Source organism: Pezoporus wallicus, unplaced genomic scaffold (assembly GCF_028554395.1).
Source record: "Pezoporus wallicus isolate ANWC-B61680 ecotype Strahan unplaced genomic scaffold, APGP_CSIRO_Pwel_v1 contig_5261, whole genome shotgun sequence".
NCBI classification, from domain to species: domain Eukaryota; kingdom Metazoa; phylum Chordata; class Aves; order Psittaciformes; family Psittacidae; genus Pezoporus; species Pezoporus wallicus.
The window spans coordinates 3955345-3973306 of NW_026642423.1; the positions used below are offsets into that span (position 1 = coordinate 3955345).

Consider the following 17962-nt stretch of genomic DNA (forward strand, 5'->3'; position numbering starts at 1 on the left):
TTTCCTGGAGAAACTATGTAGGTGATTAGCTCCGTTTACCCTGGTGTGCCTGAATCAAAGCCAACCAGGCACAGAAGCGTGTAGGTCATTTTGAGTGCCCTGAGCATCCTCAGTCTGAAAAGTAATGTAGTCTTGAGGGCCTAAACTTGTATTACATAGACAGTAAGTAACATAACCCACTTAGATCAAAACACTCTGCAGAGCCTGCTCTCTCACCACTACATCACTCCTCTGATCTGAAACCAAAGCTGCTTCTCCAAATGCCAAAATAAGCCCAACCAGGAAGATCTGGGGACAAACAACATCCACAATTCAGACCTACCCAGATGGTGTCGTCTTGTCTGTACTGTTTCCAGTTGCGGCCGGTGTCGCTGAACATCAGTGTATAGCTGGTTACCCAGTCTGAGCTCCCGTACCTGCCCTGCGTAGCAACTGCAACAATCTCCACTCTGTCTCCCAGATCGACCTGGAGCCACTGCTGCTCATTTGAGTCCAGCGGGGACCAGCCACCAGCTCCTGAAGCAGATTAGATAAAGATAATTTAGATGACAATGACAGCACAAGAAATACACTTGGAAAAGAACCACATTACTATTTCAGGTCATCACAGAAGTTTACTTTCTGAACATACAGCTGTTTGTTTGTATATCTGTATTAGAAAATACGCTACATAAGGTGTGCTTCCTTAAGGTTTTCTTAATTAACCTGAACTCATAAGGAATTTTGAATTTCTAGATATTTTAGGGAATTTATTCTTTGGCAGCTGGACAAGCACCAGTGAGGTTGGCACATAATCAGTCACAACAAAAAAAAAATTGTATTTATCCTCTCTTTGCAGGCTTGTGCAAATCTGGGGTTACCGATTTCACGCTTATTTGCTTTGACATTTTCTTTACTGCTGTGTTTTGAAGGACATGCAAAAACGTTAGTTACTGGGATTTGAGCCCTCTTAATTTTTAAAAGAAAAATTTTAATTACAGGTTGTAAATGCACTTCGAACAGTATGTTGAAAAGCTAGAGACCATTTGATAAAAAGGACTAGAAAGTAACATTTGCCTTACACAAGATGCTTGTTGAATGAACTTTTATGTTATCTTAAATAAAAGAACAAACAAGATCTCCACAAGGATAAATGCAACTTGCAACTTATCTGCTTCCATGACCTACTTTACCATTCAGGAATGGAAACTTCAGAAGTGATGATCACATGGAAACTGAGAGCTTGTAACTCATGTTTGTCCCTTAAAAGTAAACATATATACTATCCCTTGAGTTTTTTAGAGCTTAAACGGATTCATGGTAATGCCAAGCCAATGAAATACACAACTGCAACCACTGCTTGAATTTCACCACTTCACTCACTACAGTCAATGAGAGTTTATAGCTAAATGCAAATCCTCCCAGAATGAGATATATTATTTAATGTTCTCTTGCTTTCTTTTACACCCTTAAATTATGGCTGATTATTTTTTTAACTTGTTTCTACTTGCATACATTTATTCTCTCTACACACCCAAAGTTCACTGCAGTCTTAGAATCATAGAATCATAGAATAGTTAGGGTTGGAAAGGACCTTAAGATCATTCAGTTCCAACCCCCCTGCCATGGGCAGGGACACCTCACACTAAACCATGCCAGCCAAGGCTTTGTCAAACCTGGCCTTGAACACCACCAGGGACAGAGCATTCACAACGTCCCTGGGCAACCCATTCCAGTGCCTCACCACCCTTACAGTAAAGAATTTCTTCCTTATATCCAATCTAAACTTCCCCTGTTTAAGTTTTATGCCATTATCCCTGTCCTGTCACTACAGGACAGTCTTAGAAATATGTGAACAACAGAGCTATGAAGGATGTGAAAGCCATAATAAACTTTCCAAACCAGCAAATTTTCACACAGTCACTCCTTCTGCAAACCATCATATTGTTTGTGCTGCCATTATTAGTGAGGTTTACAAAAGCACTTCTCTGTACAACAAACACAATCACAATGGGAGAGAAAGGGGGAAATAGAGTTCATAGAATCATACAATGGTTAGGGTTGGAAACAACCTTAAGATCATCTAGTTCAAACCCCACTGCCATGGACAGGGACACCTCAAACTAGACCATGTCACACAAGGCTCTGTCCAACCTGGCCTTGAACACTGCAGGTATGGAGCACTTACCACTTCTGTTGGCAACCTGTTCCAGTGCCTCACCACCCTCACAGTAAAGAACTTCTTCCTTATATCTACTCTGAATTTCCCCTGTTTAAACTAATTACCTGTTGTCCTAGCGCTACAGTCCCTGATGAAAAACCCCTCTCTGGCATCCTTGTAGACCCCCCTTCAGATACTGGAAGGCTGCCAGGAGGTCTCCACACAGCTTCTCTTCTCCAGGCAGAACAGTCCCAAGCTTCTCAGCCTGTTTTTGTATAGGAAGTCCCCCAGTCATCCTTCCGGCCCCTCTCTGGCCTGCTCTAATGGCTCCATTTCCTTCTTATGTTGAAGACACCGGAACTGTACACAGTACTCCAAGTGAGGTCTCCTGAGAGCAGAGTAGAGGGGTAGGATCACATCTTCTGACTTGCTGGTCACACTCCTTTTGATGCAGCCAGGATATGGTTGGCTTTCTGGGCTGTGAGCGTACACTGCTGGCTCATGTTCAGTTTCTCACCGATCAACACCCTCAAATCCTCCTCTGCAGGGCTGCCCTGAATCACTTCTCTGCACAATCTTCAGCTGTGCCTGGGATTGCTCCGACCCAGGTGTAGGACCTTGCACTTCATGTAAAGCATTAAAAATTCCTCATGCAAACTATGATTCTAAATATGCATCTCCAAACAAAAAGAATTACTAAACTTTGATTATAAATATCTGGATTTGCTTTAATATTTTAATCTTATTAACTGATCCATCTCAAAGATGCTCCATGAGCAGTTTATCAGAGTAAACTGAGTTGAAAGATCGATAAATGTGGTTTATATCAAAAAACTCAATTTCAGTAACTTTACCCTTTAAGAAAATTCTTGATTTTTGTGGACGACATTGTATTTTATAACTCTCAACTGAAATTCCTTTGCCTATTAGGTGTCAGAATTTTAATTTTTTACATTTTATTAAGATATGAGCATGAAATGAAAGACCTACTGAGAACATTAGGAATTTCTTCACTCGATTCTTCTCTCACTACTTCATAGCTCTCTTTTAACTTCATACCTATATAGTTTACATAAAACTATGGTTTTATATAGTTCACTATAGCTTCCTGTTAAAAATCCTAACATTTATTCTTACACACACTCTCCCCTCCCCCCCCCAGTCTTATGTTCCATATAAAGAATATTTCTGCCATGCTTTTAAGAAACAAACCATATAACCGTTCAAAGACAACAATCTGCATATTTCTCCTACACGGAATTGTGGCTAATATTCACAAGAGCCAATGGAGAAACTTCTTTTGGATTATAACATCCAACATCCAGTCTAGTGGAAAGTGTAGCTGTCCACACCAGGGGGGTTGGAGCTATATACCTTAAATGCTCCTTCCAAACCCAATTCTACGATTTGCAATAGACTCTGAACACAATAGTTGTTGCCTTGTTTACAGTTTTAGGCCAGGAACTGGTGGGAAATAGAAATTAACTTCAGAAATTCTGGCAGGTCTGTGGCATGAAGTTGTTCCCTTAAATGCTCCACAGAGCTTGTTATAGATGTTTTCATAAATATTCAAAGAAATGCGGGCATTTTCATCTTTCCTCAATTGTCTTTGTGCAACATAAACAGCAACAATGAGATGGGAGATGGAGGAAAATCACTTATAACAGGTGATTTGTGTGATGAATTTCCCATTTAAAAAAAACAAACAAACAAAAAACCCAAACAAAACCAAAAAATACTTTTGCTTTCCTTATGCTAGTTTATAACCAAGTTCTTAAGCCAGGCTTATTATCACAGGTACTTTCCAGTCACTCATTAAACATCATAACTAGCATCTATTCTATGTAATTTATGCTCTCTCCCTTCTGCTGCCAGAAATGGTAGAAAGGTGAGAAGCTTTCCACAAAAGTATTTGGCTTTACAAAGCACTTTTAATTTCCAGTTTGAACATGGCACAACAGGTTTATATTGTTGAAGTCAATCAAACAAACAATACACATTGAATGGAAATTTGAGAGCTCTCTAGTGCGTTTAAGCTAAGAAATCACAGATTACATGGCATTTATGAACTGCCTATCTCTTCACATGAGCACATCTGTCTGTTGGGAGTGTCACTCTTTAGATATGAGAACTACATGACATAGCTGTGACACCTGCTCATAGTATCACTTTTTCAGACACTGGTCTTGCAAGAGAGACCTTATCTCTGACAGATCATGTCTTTTCAGAACTGCAGATGCTTCATACACCTCTTCCCACGGGGGGTAAAAACCCACTGCATTTCCCCCTCCCAAACCTTCCACCATTACCATTTCCACAGATGGACAGTAACTCTACTGACTTCTAAGAATGGCAGTTAAATTCCCAGCAACAGCAAAGCTGCATTGTCTTTGTGACTGAGAACAGAACTAAAGATTTTCCTTTGGGCCTCTCTCATTTCTGCTAGTAAAGCAAACACATAACTTCTGCCTGCTTCTGAGGGTATCTCAAATCCTCACCATACTGCTGTGAGTGCCAAAAATCAAGAAATATTCTTTTTCCTCCATATTTTCTCTGTTATACAGAACAGGTGGCACAAATGGCATCTTTTTTTCAGCACAATCTGCATGTTTTTTTTATGCACATGATTCTTTATAGTGTGTCAACACCCCACCACATACTTCTTTTATTAAGTAGCAAAAAAGCACATCTGGAGTGTAGTAGCTCATTTACAGCCATTTGCTTCTCTGCCCATGAGCTGTGCTAATGCTGGGGAATATCTGTCAGGGCAGGCCCAAGACAAGAGACAAGAATGTAGGATGCGAAGGCTACTTAAGACAATACTTACAGGACATCAAACTCCTTTGAACAGATACAAGCATAACCTTGACACTCTTTTCCTGCAGTTGAGCACAAGAAAATTAAGCAGGACCACACATCTTTTATTAATAGTGTGGCATAAGCATAAAACAGACAAAATGTGGCTCTGATTACACCCAACAAATCTGTACATTTGATTTTAGGTTAACTGGAAAGTACTAATGCATGAAGATGCCACATTGCCTTTCTCACAAGGACAAAAGAGAGAGTAGATGCCCAGTAAAGTGAATACACATTTGGCACTTTACAACATCATGTCTGAGGGACATACAATTTCACTTTCTTCCCAATAGATTCCCACTAGCATTGATAGGATTCTGTGCATTGTCATGTGCCATCATTGCTCATGGTTCATATATTTCACATTTTCTGTGGATCATTTCAGGGGAGAGGTTCTACATGATGTGGATAAAATGCCCTAGTGGAGAAACTACCAGAGGTATCTGATACATTGCTCATTCTCCATGGCAACAAATCATAATGCTAGAAATATAAGAATAAAGATCAGATGGTTTCTCAGTTGGAGATCCATATAACTTCAAGAAATATGATCAAATATTTTTTTTCTTTTTCAGACCATTTGTACATTTTGCCATAATTGTTCCAAAAACTGCACTGAAGCCAAGTGTTATGCAGTCAGTGGTCCTTGATGTTTCACAGGGCTGCTCAGGATACCCATACTTATTTTTGGTTTATTAATACAAAGCAAAGGGAATGCCTGTTCCCACTCTATAGTGCCTTGCAAACAGCTCAACCGGCTTTGTATTGTGCTACAAACTCTCGGACTTCCTGCTGCAACTAAGTGCTTTCCTGCTGCACAATTTTACTTTAATGCCCAGATCAAACAATTCCTGGCCATAAAACAAATTCTTTTTAACATTGTATACATTTTATATTCCCATATATAGTTGCCTGTACTGACTGCTAAGGCCGAGAGTTAACAGAGAAATGAAAAAGCTTAGTTTATAGAGTCATATTGTAGCAATTTTCTTATTATTTTTCATTATCATTTACTGTAAACAAAAGTGCCAGTTAATCCCGCTCGTCTAAGTAATATATTTCACACCTCAGGATTATATTTATCAGAATTATACTATTTTACTATTGCCATACAGATTTCTCATCATTTTAATTGAATGCTTTCAGCAGTTCACATAAAGCTTTACTCATGGGTAATGTGTGTAGGGTTTTGGGTTGGTTTGGGGTTCTTTTGCCTTTTTTTCCTTTTTTCTCCTTTAGGGTTCTTTGTGTGTTTTGGTTTTTTTTTGTCGTTGATTGTTCTGTGTTTTTTTTTTTTTTTTGGGGGGGGGGGGGTGTTGGTTGGTTTTGGGGAGATCAGGGGTTTTCTTTGTTTGTTTGGGTTTTTTTGGTTTGGTTTTATTTTATGGTTTATGGCACATTTCACTGCTGCAGGCCTTTTTCTAAACAACAGCCTTGTTAATGTTACCTATTACTGAATCAACATGATGAATTACAACTTCCTATTGATATAGGTCTGGAATGTATTTTATAAATTCATCTTCACTTGCTGCATTCCTATTTATATTAACGAATATATTTACCTGGGTTTCTACCTGGAGGCACTGTTAATTGCAGCACTGTATCTACTGTTTGCGTTCCAATGCCAGTTCCTTCAGTCACCATCTACCATTGCTCCTCCAACCCAGGATCAGGTACCATATTAATTCTGCTGGCACTACATCCATGCATTTCTACAAAAGTCGGGGTAGTAAGATAGATATTGTCAAGCTAGAGCTTGACTTGCAGTAATATTGACTTTGAATCTCTTCCTCTTTCCTGCAGTTAAAATGAGTCATTACAGACATTTGCAAAATCACATAAGCATGTCTACTCACTGTCCCAGCTAGCAGTTGGAGACAAAGACAGGGCTCAACATTTATAACTTACATAATGTTGAACAACTACTGTATGACTTTTTCCTTGCTGAAGAACTCCGGTTCAGGAGTTTAAATATGATATAGTAATTTCCATTTAATACTTTTCTAATGACCTAGCAACTTCCTTATCATTAGTGCCAAGTATCTGAGAGAGTCTTTTTGCTGGCTTTGCTGATTTATCAATCAGTCTTTGATTAAAACAGACATTTCAGGGATTGTTTAAATAGGTAAATTATCTTTTTTTTTTTTTCCAAATTAAAATATCTTTTCTAGTAGTATACTTTCTATTGTTTCTTATCATTAAAATCACATGTAATGTAGTAATACAGGGCTTTCCTCTTTCAGAGGCTCTAACTTGGGAATAAGATGGGAGCCATCAACATAAATTTGCAGCACAGTGTCAAATGACGTCCTAGGTACTGCCAACTTCTCTTTTCTAGTACAAAGTTTGATCCTAGAAAGTTTCACATTGCACGTGAACTCATTATCTGGGCCTTAAATATTCTTCACTGCAAACATCTGCAAAGTTTTCTTCATTCATTTTCACTAGATCTGGAGAACTGTGTTATCACTGAATTTCACTGGAACTTCAATATCTAGTTGATACTAGCTTTTACAAATTACAAACACCCACATTTTAGAATATAGCCTCAAACCTAATGACCTTCAAGTCTTAAAGATTATGGGAACTCTTCGAACGCAAAAAGACTATGTGAACTTCCTTTAGGATGCTTGTACAAAAGACATGGAGAGTTTCAAATTTAATGGAAGTTTTCTATAACAAAGAAAGGAATTGCTCCTTAACAGAGCTCTCTCAAAAGCACAAATTAATGTCTCTGTTCAACTTCACTCTGAGTGCACTGCAGACAAACAGCATAAAAGGTTATTCTTCGTAAAAGTGATTAAAAAGAACAGTTTAGGCATTTCATACTGCATTCTTACCATCTCTCCTGTTGAGCTTTGCAAAGCTGGGACTGTGAGTACTGAAGAGCTCAGAGGAACTTGTAAGGGCTGTTGAAGGTAAGGAAGATACCAATGGATCATCACAGTTATCTAAAAAAAAAAAAAGGCAAGAAACAAAACATACAGATGTCATCACATGAGCAACAAATATGCTAACTTGTGTTATTTCAAGGTGGTGTTTGTTTCGACTTAGCAGACAGAGACTTCAGAAAGGCACACTTGTGCTTGAATTTATATGCAAGACTGAAACTTACCCTCCAGAATGCCAGTCTGGTGGGATGGCAACACATTGGGAGCTGTTGACAAGTCACTGAATACTTGAAAAGCTGGAAAATGTTTTCCTTTCAGTGAATGAAATTTTATGATTTCCCCTCCAGTTAGAGGGTAGTGACTTTCCTTGGAAAAGCCACTGGAAGAATATAGTAATGATCTGGCAGACTTTAGAGAATGCCCCAGGCAATATGTTTAGTAAAGTCTCCCCACAGAGCAGGAACACAGGGATATGCCACCTGGCCTTTTGCAACGCGTAAAACGCATGTACCAAGCTTCACAAGAGCCCTATGCTGCACTGCAATTATAAAATCTGAACCCTTCCTTAATTTCTTCCCCGAGCTCACACAGACATACATGGCCAAATTACTTCTGTTAGCTCAAATGAGTAGTCTGCTATGTCCTTCCCCTCTTACTTTCACATCCTCATCTGACGACAGATGGGGTAGCTTAACACCCAAGTTGGATTTTTGAGCCCATAATGTCTGAATAAGGATAGAATTTGGTAATGTAAGTTTGTTCATTACAACACTGTCATATACACACTCAAAAACATAGTGAGGAATTTCATAAGGGAATAAAAAAACCCTCTCATTTTTAACTGAATCTCCCATGAAGCAAACACGATCTAATTACTAGAAAGTCCTGCAGGTTAGCAGGATCTCAGGCACCAGTGTCCTGCACTGTGCAGGACATGACACAGCTTTTATATGACAAATGAAATTTCTACATATAGAAATATGTAGTATAGTAAAGTGCATAGGATGCATTGGTCAGCTAGAGCATGCACAACAATTCAGATCATATTCAGCATATGCGTCCCTTGTCAGAAACACTACCCATAGAAACTGTACAGATTTCAGATTGTTCTACCTTTAAAAAATGTAGCCAAAATAGACCACAGGGCTCAAAAAAGTAAGATGTGAACAAACAGTGAGAATCATCCCATAGACCCTGCTTCCCTGAGAAGGCAGAATTTAAAAAAACACCCAACACACCTCTCAAGATTATAAAACTCTCTAAGAAAGGCTATTATTATCATATTTCCTTTTGTGGTGGTTGCAGACAACAAAGGGAAGAAACATTTTGTGCTTGCACAAGGTCAGAGAAGACCCACTGAAAAAACAAAAGCAAAACCAATATATCCTAATTCTTACCATATAATCCCAGCTCACTCATTTCAAGAGACTTTATCTCCCTCATTTGGTGTAACAGAAACAGACCTTTATTGCAGGTGCTCCCAGATTCCTAGTTTCTGAAACTACTCCTTTTGCCTTGACAGTTTGCCTGTCAGAACAAAAAATCCCCTTCTTTATGTCAACTGCATTAAGTGACTATTGAAAACATTTTTTCTAACAAAAAAAAAATTCTAGTCTACAGAATCATTTAAAACATCTGGACACTCAGAAAGAAAAGCATTTGCCAGACAGTTGTTTTTTTCCTATGTTTACTTCTGACCTGATAATTAGAAAATAAGATTTTAAAAAGTGTCTAATTGAACGTATAAGCCATCTTCTTCATGCAAATCATGTAACAATACAGATGTTCACTTTCATTTGAGAAATGGGTGCTGACCTTGACTGTGCCAACTTCTGAGAAATAGGCAATTAAGGATAGCATTTACAGTTTTATGCTCAATATTAGAACTGTCATCAGGAATGTTGCTTCTGAAATGAAAAAAATATTTACCCATAGGCAACTTGATTTTTCTGATTTTTATTCATTCTTTTTATTTTTAGATGAATCAAAAAAATAAAAATAGAGAAACTAACTTATTATGAAGCTGTTTGGTTTACTGTTGTTTACTCCTTCCTTGTAGCTTTAATTGCCCTCTAAATAAATACAATGAAACCTCTTTTCCTCTGTACTTAAATTTAAAACAAATATAAAATTTAAAAGAAATAGAACTATTACTTCAAGAGCATCCAAGTGAGATTTAGACACCAAAACTCTCAGGCTCCTCTAAAACATGCCAGATAATAGCTTTAGCTAATATTCCATAAACTAGTGAACTTCAGAAAACGCCTTTTGCCAAAATATCTGATAAAGCTCTATGTTTCTTGATGGCCTTCAACACCTGTGACAAATATGAAAAAAAAAACCCAAACCTTAGAAAAATATATCCAAGTCCTAGAGAGACAAGATTTCATAAAATCATAGAAAGGTTAGGGTTGGAAAAGACCTTAAGATGACCTAGTTCCAACCCCACTGCCATGGACAGGGACACCTCAAACTAGACCATGTCACCCAAGGCTCTGTCCAACCTGGCCTTGAATACTGCCAGGGAAGGAGCATTTACCACTTTTTTGGGCAACCTGTTCCAGTGCCTCACCATCCTAACAGTAAAAAACTTCTTCCTTATATCTAACCTGAACTACTCTTGTTATAGTTTTAAACCCATTACCCCTTGTCCTATCACTACAGTCCCTGATGAAGAGTCCCTCTCCAGCATCCCTTCAGATACTGGAAGGCTGCTATGAGGTCTCCACACAGCCTTCTCTTCTCCAGGCCAAACAGCCCCGACTTTGTCAGCCTGTCTTCATACAGAAGGCGCCTCAGCTCCCTGATCATCCTTGTGGCCATCCTCTGGTCTCCTCTGGACACCAGAACTGCACACAGTACTCCAAGTGGGGTCTCACGAAAGCAGAGTAGTGGGACATGATAGCAGGCTTCTGAAACACAGCTAACATTATCAAAATTGAGTTTGCATAGAAAACAGAGATTCAGCACAACTTTATTTATTCTTCTGGTACATATTTTACATCAGTGTTTGTAGGCACAGTATGATCCAATTTATAACTCTCTTCAAGCTTAAGATAAAGTTCAGTGGCAGCAACTGATATAAATTTAAACAATTTCTGATTAGTGGACACTGAAGTATTCAGAAACTCATAAACCCCCAAAATCTATCATGATCACGCTGATGTTTTTTTCACCCTGTCCTTTGAAAAGGATCAATCCCTGGAACAGGGGCAGGGTTGGTACCAGCCATGACTGAGATGTGTTAACATACCTATCCTGCTGCTATTTCACTTGTCCATTTAAAGAGACAGTGGTACAAAACACATTGATTTCCGCCTGTGAAAGCCATCCAGAAAGGTCAGTAATATTTCCTTAATGAAAGCTTTGATGAAGAGGATATGATCAGTTAAAAGATTGCCAATCCCTAGGCTCCATAGATTTCCCATAGATCAGATTTGAACAGCTTTTAGTAGTGCTGTACCCTCACAGAGACAAATGAGCAGAGAATCTTTGACTGTGAAATTTGCAGTATTTCTACATGGTAGTATATTGTTAGCCAAGATCTATTTTCAATATGATAAGTAGCACCATACTTATACCAATGATCTCATATCACTGCAAATGGAAAGTATTTGGCAAGCCACAGTTAAGACTGTGGTTTATGCTGCAGCTACTCTATTAAAGAGTTAAAATACCACCAGAGAGCAGTACCCAGAGTAGGAACGCAGGACTAGAATCACTCAATAATGCAACCGGAGGAGGTGTAGGTACATGGCATCCCATGCCAACAGAGTAAAAATTGCCTTCTTTTTGCAAAACACACGAATTTGAGAAGATGAAAAAGAAAATTACAACTTGGAAACTGTTGTGGGTAGGTTGCACAATGGAGTCCAAAAGGCAAACTCAGTAATGAAGTAACATGCCTCCTACATCATCAGTAATAAAAGCTATTTTAAGGGAAGATAACTGCCTCCTGTAAGTGCTCCTCTTCAAGAGCTTGGCATGTCAGCAAGGAGTGCCTGGATTAGAGCTTGCTTATAGCTCTGAACCAGTCCTACGTTGTGCAATGAGGGCAGGCATACTGTGCAAACCCTGAGCTTCAGAGGCAGGTTAAGAAGGGCTTCACAGAATCACACAGACCTCTTGTCCACAGCTTACTGTTTAAATCATAGAATCATAGAATAGTTAGGGTTAGAAAGGACCTTAAGGTCATCTAGTTCCAACACCACTGCCATGGGCAGGGACATCTCACTCTAGACCATGTGACCTAAGGCTTTGCCCAACCTGGCCTTGAACACGGCCAGGGACGGAGCATTTAACACATCTTTGGGCAAGCTGTTCCGGTGCCTCACCATCCTCACAGTAAAGAACTTCTTTATAGCTAACCTGAAAATGTAGACATATATGTTCTGTAGTAAACATTAAGGCGACTTCAGGATAAATCAGAGCTCCTGTAGCTTCCTCTTGGAGACCTTGCTTGGAACTTAGAGGTATTTTATTTAAATGGGATTTCTGTTGCCAAGACATAATTTTATTCGTTATTAAAATACCAGCAGAGTTACAGATGGTGCTGAAGTTAAATTGTGTGCATAATTTTGATTACAACTGTAAATTGTCTCCGTACTAGGATTTGAAGTTGAAAAGATTCACTCGTATTTATAGGATAGGTAAAATTCCTCTTAGCATTACCCACTTAATGGCATACTTTGTTTTAAAGACATAAACCATTCGTTTCGTATCATGCTTCTAACTGTGCTCTAGGAGTGACAACTAATGCCTTCCACTTCATCTGTTTTTTCCTGTCTTCTGTAGCTACAGTTCTCCTTAGTAAAGGAGACACGAAATAAATACTTGGACTTACAATGAAAATTAACGTTCCACCTTTACAGTGCAAATGAGGTGCATGTGTACAGGAAGAGATATACACAGAAGACACAGGAAACGTAGTAAGGAGAGTACAGTTACAGGTTTGAAAGAGGCTGAAGGATTATTTCCATATCAAGGTTCCCCACACAAAGTATCTCAGCAGGATACCACATATTAATGGTTTCTACTACCATGAGTATCTTACTACACGATTCTTGGAAAGATGGGGGGGGGGGGGGGAAGAAATCTGTAAAGAGAAATTCTTTTTTATTTTTTTCTCCTAGAGACTGGCTACATGCACATCCACAGCTGTGAACTCCATCTGTTAGCTGAAAGGCACAGCATAGTTTTCAAGATATAAGACACCAGAGGAAGTACTTAACAACACAGGTTTCTTTTCCTTTCATGTCAATAGTTAAGCTAATAATGAACTCTTCCTAAACAACTGTAAATTACCTATGTGTTCTTTCATTTGCCTGTAAACCTCAACACAAAAGTATTACTCAATCAGTGCATTTATGCAGCAGTCTTTTTATGGTACAATCTGCATGTGTAACCTTGTCTCACAAAAAGTAGTTAAGTTTGATCCTGAATAACGCCAGGGGCTCTCAAAAAAGCTTTGATTTAATAGCATGTCTTATTTTTTTATTGAAACAAGCATATCTGCCATGTAACTCCTATTCACAATAACAAAATAGCAGTCAAATAAGGAATAGAGTGATCACGTGCCACTTGGGTTTATGAAGCCCAAATATTGATTTCAAATAACCATCAATGCAGCTCCAGTAAACTAATATACACAAGCAATACTTGTTTTGAGAGGACCAAAGAACATCAGACAAAACTAGTTATCAGCAAAAAATAATTAAAGAAAAAATGGTCTTATGTTTAAGGAGTAAATGTTCCCAGATTCTGGCTCAGTCATAGCCCATGCCACTTAGATGAGACATAATGTCTCCATCTATAAAATGAAGGTACTCATCACTCTAGCTTATACTATATGCTTCTCATTAAATCACATATTTCTTTAGGAGAGGAATGAGCTATTGCCAATGAATGGCAAATGCATCACACAAATCCACTGAATAAGAGGACAGTCTGAGATTTCAACAATTACTGAAATCATTGTTATTTCTATATGGGAAAGAAAAAAAGACTACATCAAAAAGGTTGTGATGACTTGGCTTGTCAACATTTATATTTCAAGGAAGAAACCTGCAAAAGCATATTGTCCAAAGCTATGATTTACTTCCAGCAGGTGTAAGAGCAGCTGTCAGGGGTTCTTACTATTTTCTACTCAGAATATGCTTCTCGTGCCTGTTTGCCTTTTCCTTCCACATTTGTGAGATCCTGCAAATTTAAGAGTGCTCTGATCTTTGACCCAAGAGCACACAGCTACAAAGCTGACCCAGCAGACAGAACAGGTTTTATATCTGAAGTTTGCCCTTTTGACATTTAACATACTTATAGCAGACAGACAGTATAAATCCCTTCAATCCACGGCAAGGCAATGTATCCAGAAATTGCCTTTCTGTAGAGGGAAAACACAGGCAAGTGACTGTGCCAGCACAGAGCATTTTTTGCTAGGTTATAGAAAATACAATCCAAGAACGTACGGGGTCCTTTGCTGTGCCTACACAGCATCACAAGCATCCTTTTTGTCTTGGTCTACATAAGATTTGTTACTTATACATTTCAAATGAAGTAGCTAACATATTCCAAAGATCAGGACTGCCTCTTAAAGTTTCAGAAGTTTTAGCACCACTCACCAAAATGTAAACTTGATGTCCTTCAAAAGCATCAGACTTTGCTACAAGAATGCTCTGTTCACCAGAGGTCATCACTGAAGGAATAGTTCAGACTCCATCAATTAAACCATGGATTCAAAAAAACAAAAAAAAACCAAAAACATACCCCAAAAAAACCACAAAACAAACCAGAAGAGTATTTGCCTTAAAATATAATACGTACAATTAAAAGAACATTGAATATTGCAGAAGTTACTATATCTGCACCCATCAGCAATCCTGACAGGCTCACTATTAGAAGAACAACCACAAGAATGATATGACTAGAGGCAGTTGCAGTGGGTTCAGTATAGGTATCTGCTAACATAAAATTAAAATGCAGATGGGGTAAGGCAGATTTTCTGCTGATATTACTCGGTGCCAACATTGTTCAGGAATTCATTGGTGAAGCAATTTTTTTGATGTTGTATAAATACTTTTTTTTTTTAAATGTGAATGTAAATACCTGTCTCAAAGAGAATAAGGTGCATTGGAAAAAATAGCTTCAGCAACCTAAGGAGAGCCATGCTGCATTCTACCACCTAATAATCAGCCAGAGACAGGAACACAGTTCAGACTATATCTCCAAACTGGACGTCTTTCATACAGATAGATATCTATGATACTCCCCACACCTTGAGTGACCTGACCTTCAAATTCAGCATGCAGCAGCACTGCTGTGAACTTCAGTGGAGCATCTCAACACCAACTGCTTATCACCATCGCACCTGCGACTAGACACATAAGTGCAGACTCTTAAGTGAAGACTCCTTACTCTGCCTTTGTGGAGGTGCATAGTATTAGTAAGGGTATCTTAGAGAACAAAACCAAGAATCCAGTTTGCATGGTGGGTTTCCTTTTGAGGATTTACTGTAGTGACAGGACAAGGGGTAACGGGTTAAAACTTAAACAGGGGAAGCTTAGATTGGATATAAGAAGGAAATTCTTTCCTGTTAGGATGGTGAGGCACTGGAATGGGTTGCCCAGGGAGGCTGCGAATGCTCCATCCCTGGCAGTGTTCAAGGCCAGGTTGGATGAAGCCTTGGGTGATATGGTTTAGTGTGAGGTGTCCTTGCCCATGGCAGGGGGGTTGGGACTAGATGATCTTAAGGTCCTTTCCAACCCTAACTATTCTATGATTCTATGATTTATACTTGACCCCGATTTCCATGATTTCAGGATGAATGTAGAAAGGGAAGTTAAAGGAGAATTAGCCTTTTATAAGTTCTTGTCTCCTGCTTCCCCAGCACAGTACTAGAGTTCATAGAATGGTTAGGTTGGAAGAAACCTTAAAGATCATCTATTTCCACCTAGATCACCTAGTTTCACCCTCCCTGCCATGGGTTTACATAGTTTCTCTGCAGTGCTACAGTTTCCCCCCAGCTTGAAGCAAGACCCATGAGAATCTGCATCAGTGTGATGCCACATTCCCATTCTCTCTCTTTTTAACCCAACCACCACTTCAGATGGGCAATGAAGTTGGGCAACCTCCCTCACATGGGAAACTTGACCAGGCCTGAGCTTTCCCAAACAAAATTATTCTGCTTTGGCTTTCTTATGGACGTCTATGGAAAAGGGTTCATTTATACAGGCAGTCATTGAAAAGACTTTCAGATAATTCCTTATCTTTGTCTGGTAAGGTTATTTTGTGCACATCTAAATTTACAGCTGCTATCTCTAAGCAAACAATAGAAGCAGCTAGGAATGCTGATGAATTTCACAGCCATACCCAGGTCACAATGCACAGGAATTTAAAAGCCATCAGTAACCAAGAGGCTGTTCCCTGAACTTTCAAATCAATCACAGTCAAGTGAATTCAGCTTTTATTTTTCCTTTGCATTTTTTGTAAACTCATGGATAAAACTAATTAAAAACATAAACAGCATGGGGTTCACTAAATATTTTCTGTTTGGAAGAGAACCTATTCAAATCGTATAACATGCAGGATGGCATACTGAAAAGCAATTAGAACTCTGAGAATTTCAGTGCCTCACATAAGGCTGAGGGAATGTTCAATTTCCAGGCTTTGAGCAAGTATTAACAGAGATGAAGGTCGTAATAAGTGCCCATCTAGCATTGCATTTAAATGTAATGTCATTTCTAGGGATGGTAAGTAATCATATCTCAATAACCTCCAACAAAAGCACCTTATTTAGCCCCAAAACACCAATTTTTAAGACTTTCCTATACAAGTTAACGGTTTAGACAAGGGGCTGGATTGAAAAAAGTTTTAAATTCCCATTCTTAAGCAAGGTGAATGCAGCTCTGATGTCAATTAATAGATGAAGATTTTCTGCCAGGCATTTCTTAGGGCAGCATATTCTCTCTTCATCAGTCACAGCGGCATTTTTAGTGCCACAGGAGAAAAGAAACTTATAGATATCTTAGACTGAATGTGTTGTCAAATAAGCAACAGAGTTTATACATAAATTTTATTTTTTCTCTTTAACCAATCATGATGATTTTAGTCATCAGTTTTAAGACCCTCATGTCTTTGCTACAATCTTATGCTACATTACACCCCAGTCCCATGCTCTGAACAAGATCCACAGCACTAAATGATCACAGTCCTCTGCCTTCACATCATTACAGTTCTAGTCCATGACTGTAGACTTACTTCAGCACCACCATCATTGAATTTTCTTGTGAAGTGGAAGATATTTCCTGACCCTCTGAGAAACTTTCATCCCCCACTGACATTATGCAGGTATACAAGAAGATGTTGGCAAATAAGAGACAGAGGACGCCAGCAGTCAGAAGAGAGGGGCACACTATATGCGTGATGGCAGCACCATTTTTCCCAGTGATGACCTATCCATCACCTTCAAATGCTATCCTAGAATTGTTAGGAAGGATGAGGTCGTGATCCAGATAGTGAACTCATAAAGATATTTTTAATTACCAGCTAAGTCACAGACACATTCTGGATTTGAGCCTTGCTGAGCTCAGTTTTTCAAATATATTATTTCTTGGCCGCATTGGTCAGGACAGCACCAGTTTGAAGAAAAGGTGTTTATCACTCTTGTAGCAAGCAAAGGCGAGAGCTATGCAGCTGTTTGTGGGTACAGAAGACAAGCTGAAGACTGTGTATGAAAACACATAACTACTCAGGACCCACCGGCACCACCAAAACCTGAACTTTATTTTCATGCAGAAACAGTATCCTTTTCAGTCAATACTGAAGATGTTTTAGAGAAGAGATGGTCCCCAAAAGATCCATTAAAATTGGGTAATAGCGATTACTAATAGATTCAGCATTCATGTTCCCTTCACCCATGTTGACGACACCTTTTAAATCAGTATCCAGAAAAATCCGTATGAACTCTGGAATGGATCTGTCAATCCCAAAGAATGAGATATTTTTTCCTTAGTGGAAATCAGAAACCAGCTAGAGTAGTGGTCTCAAGGCCACACTTGTCATGCCCGGTTAGCTGCTC

The 17962-nt window shown here is 38.9% G+C and overlaps 1 protein-coding gene across 2 annotated transcripts in view; it reads right to left on the reverse strand.

Moving 5' to 3' along the window:
- The window catches only part of CNTNAP5 (contactin associated protein family member 5), a 298904-nt gene that overhangs the window by 220326 nt on the left and 60616 nt on the right, over positions 1-17962 (reverse strand). Inside the window, exons 2-3 of one of the 2 annotated variants that reach the window (XM_057430057.1) lie at positions 7840-7908; positions 323-516 (exon numbers count right to left, since the gene is read on the reverse strand). In XM_057430057.1, coding sequence (XP_057286040.1) covers positions 323-516; positions 7840-7908 — 263 coding nt within the window. Of the gene's footprint in view, positions 1-322; positions 517-7839; positions 7951-17962 lie in introns of both variants that reach the window. The other variant, XM_057430056.1, reaches the window with a different exon arrangement.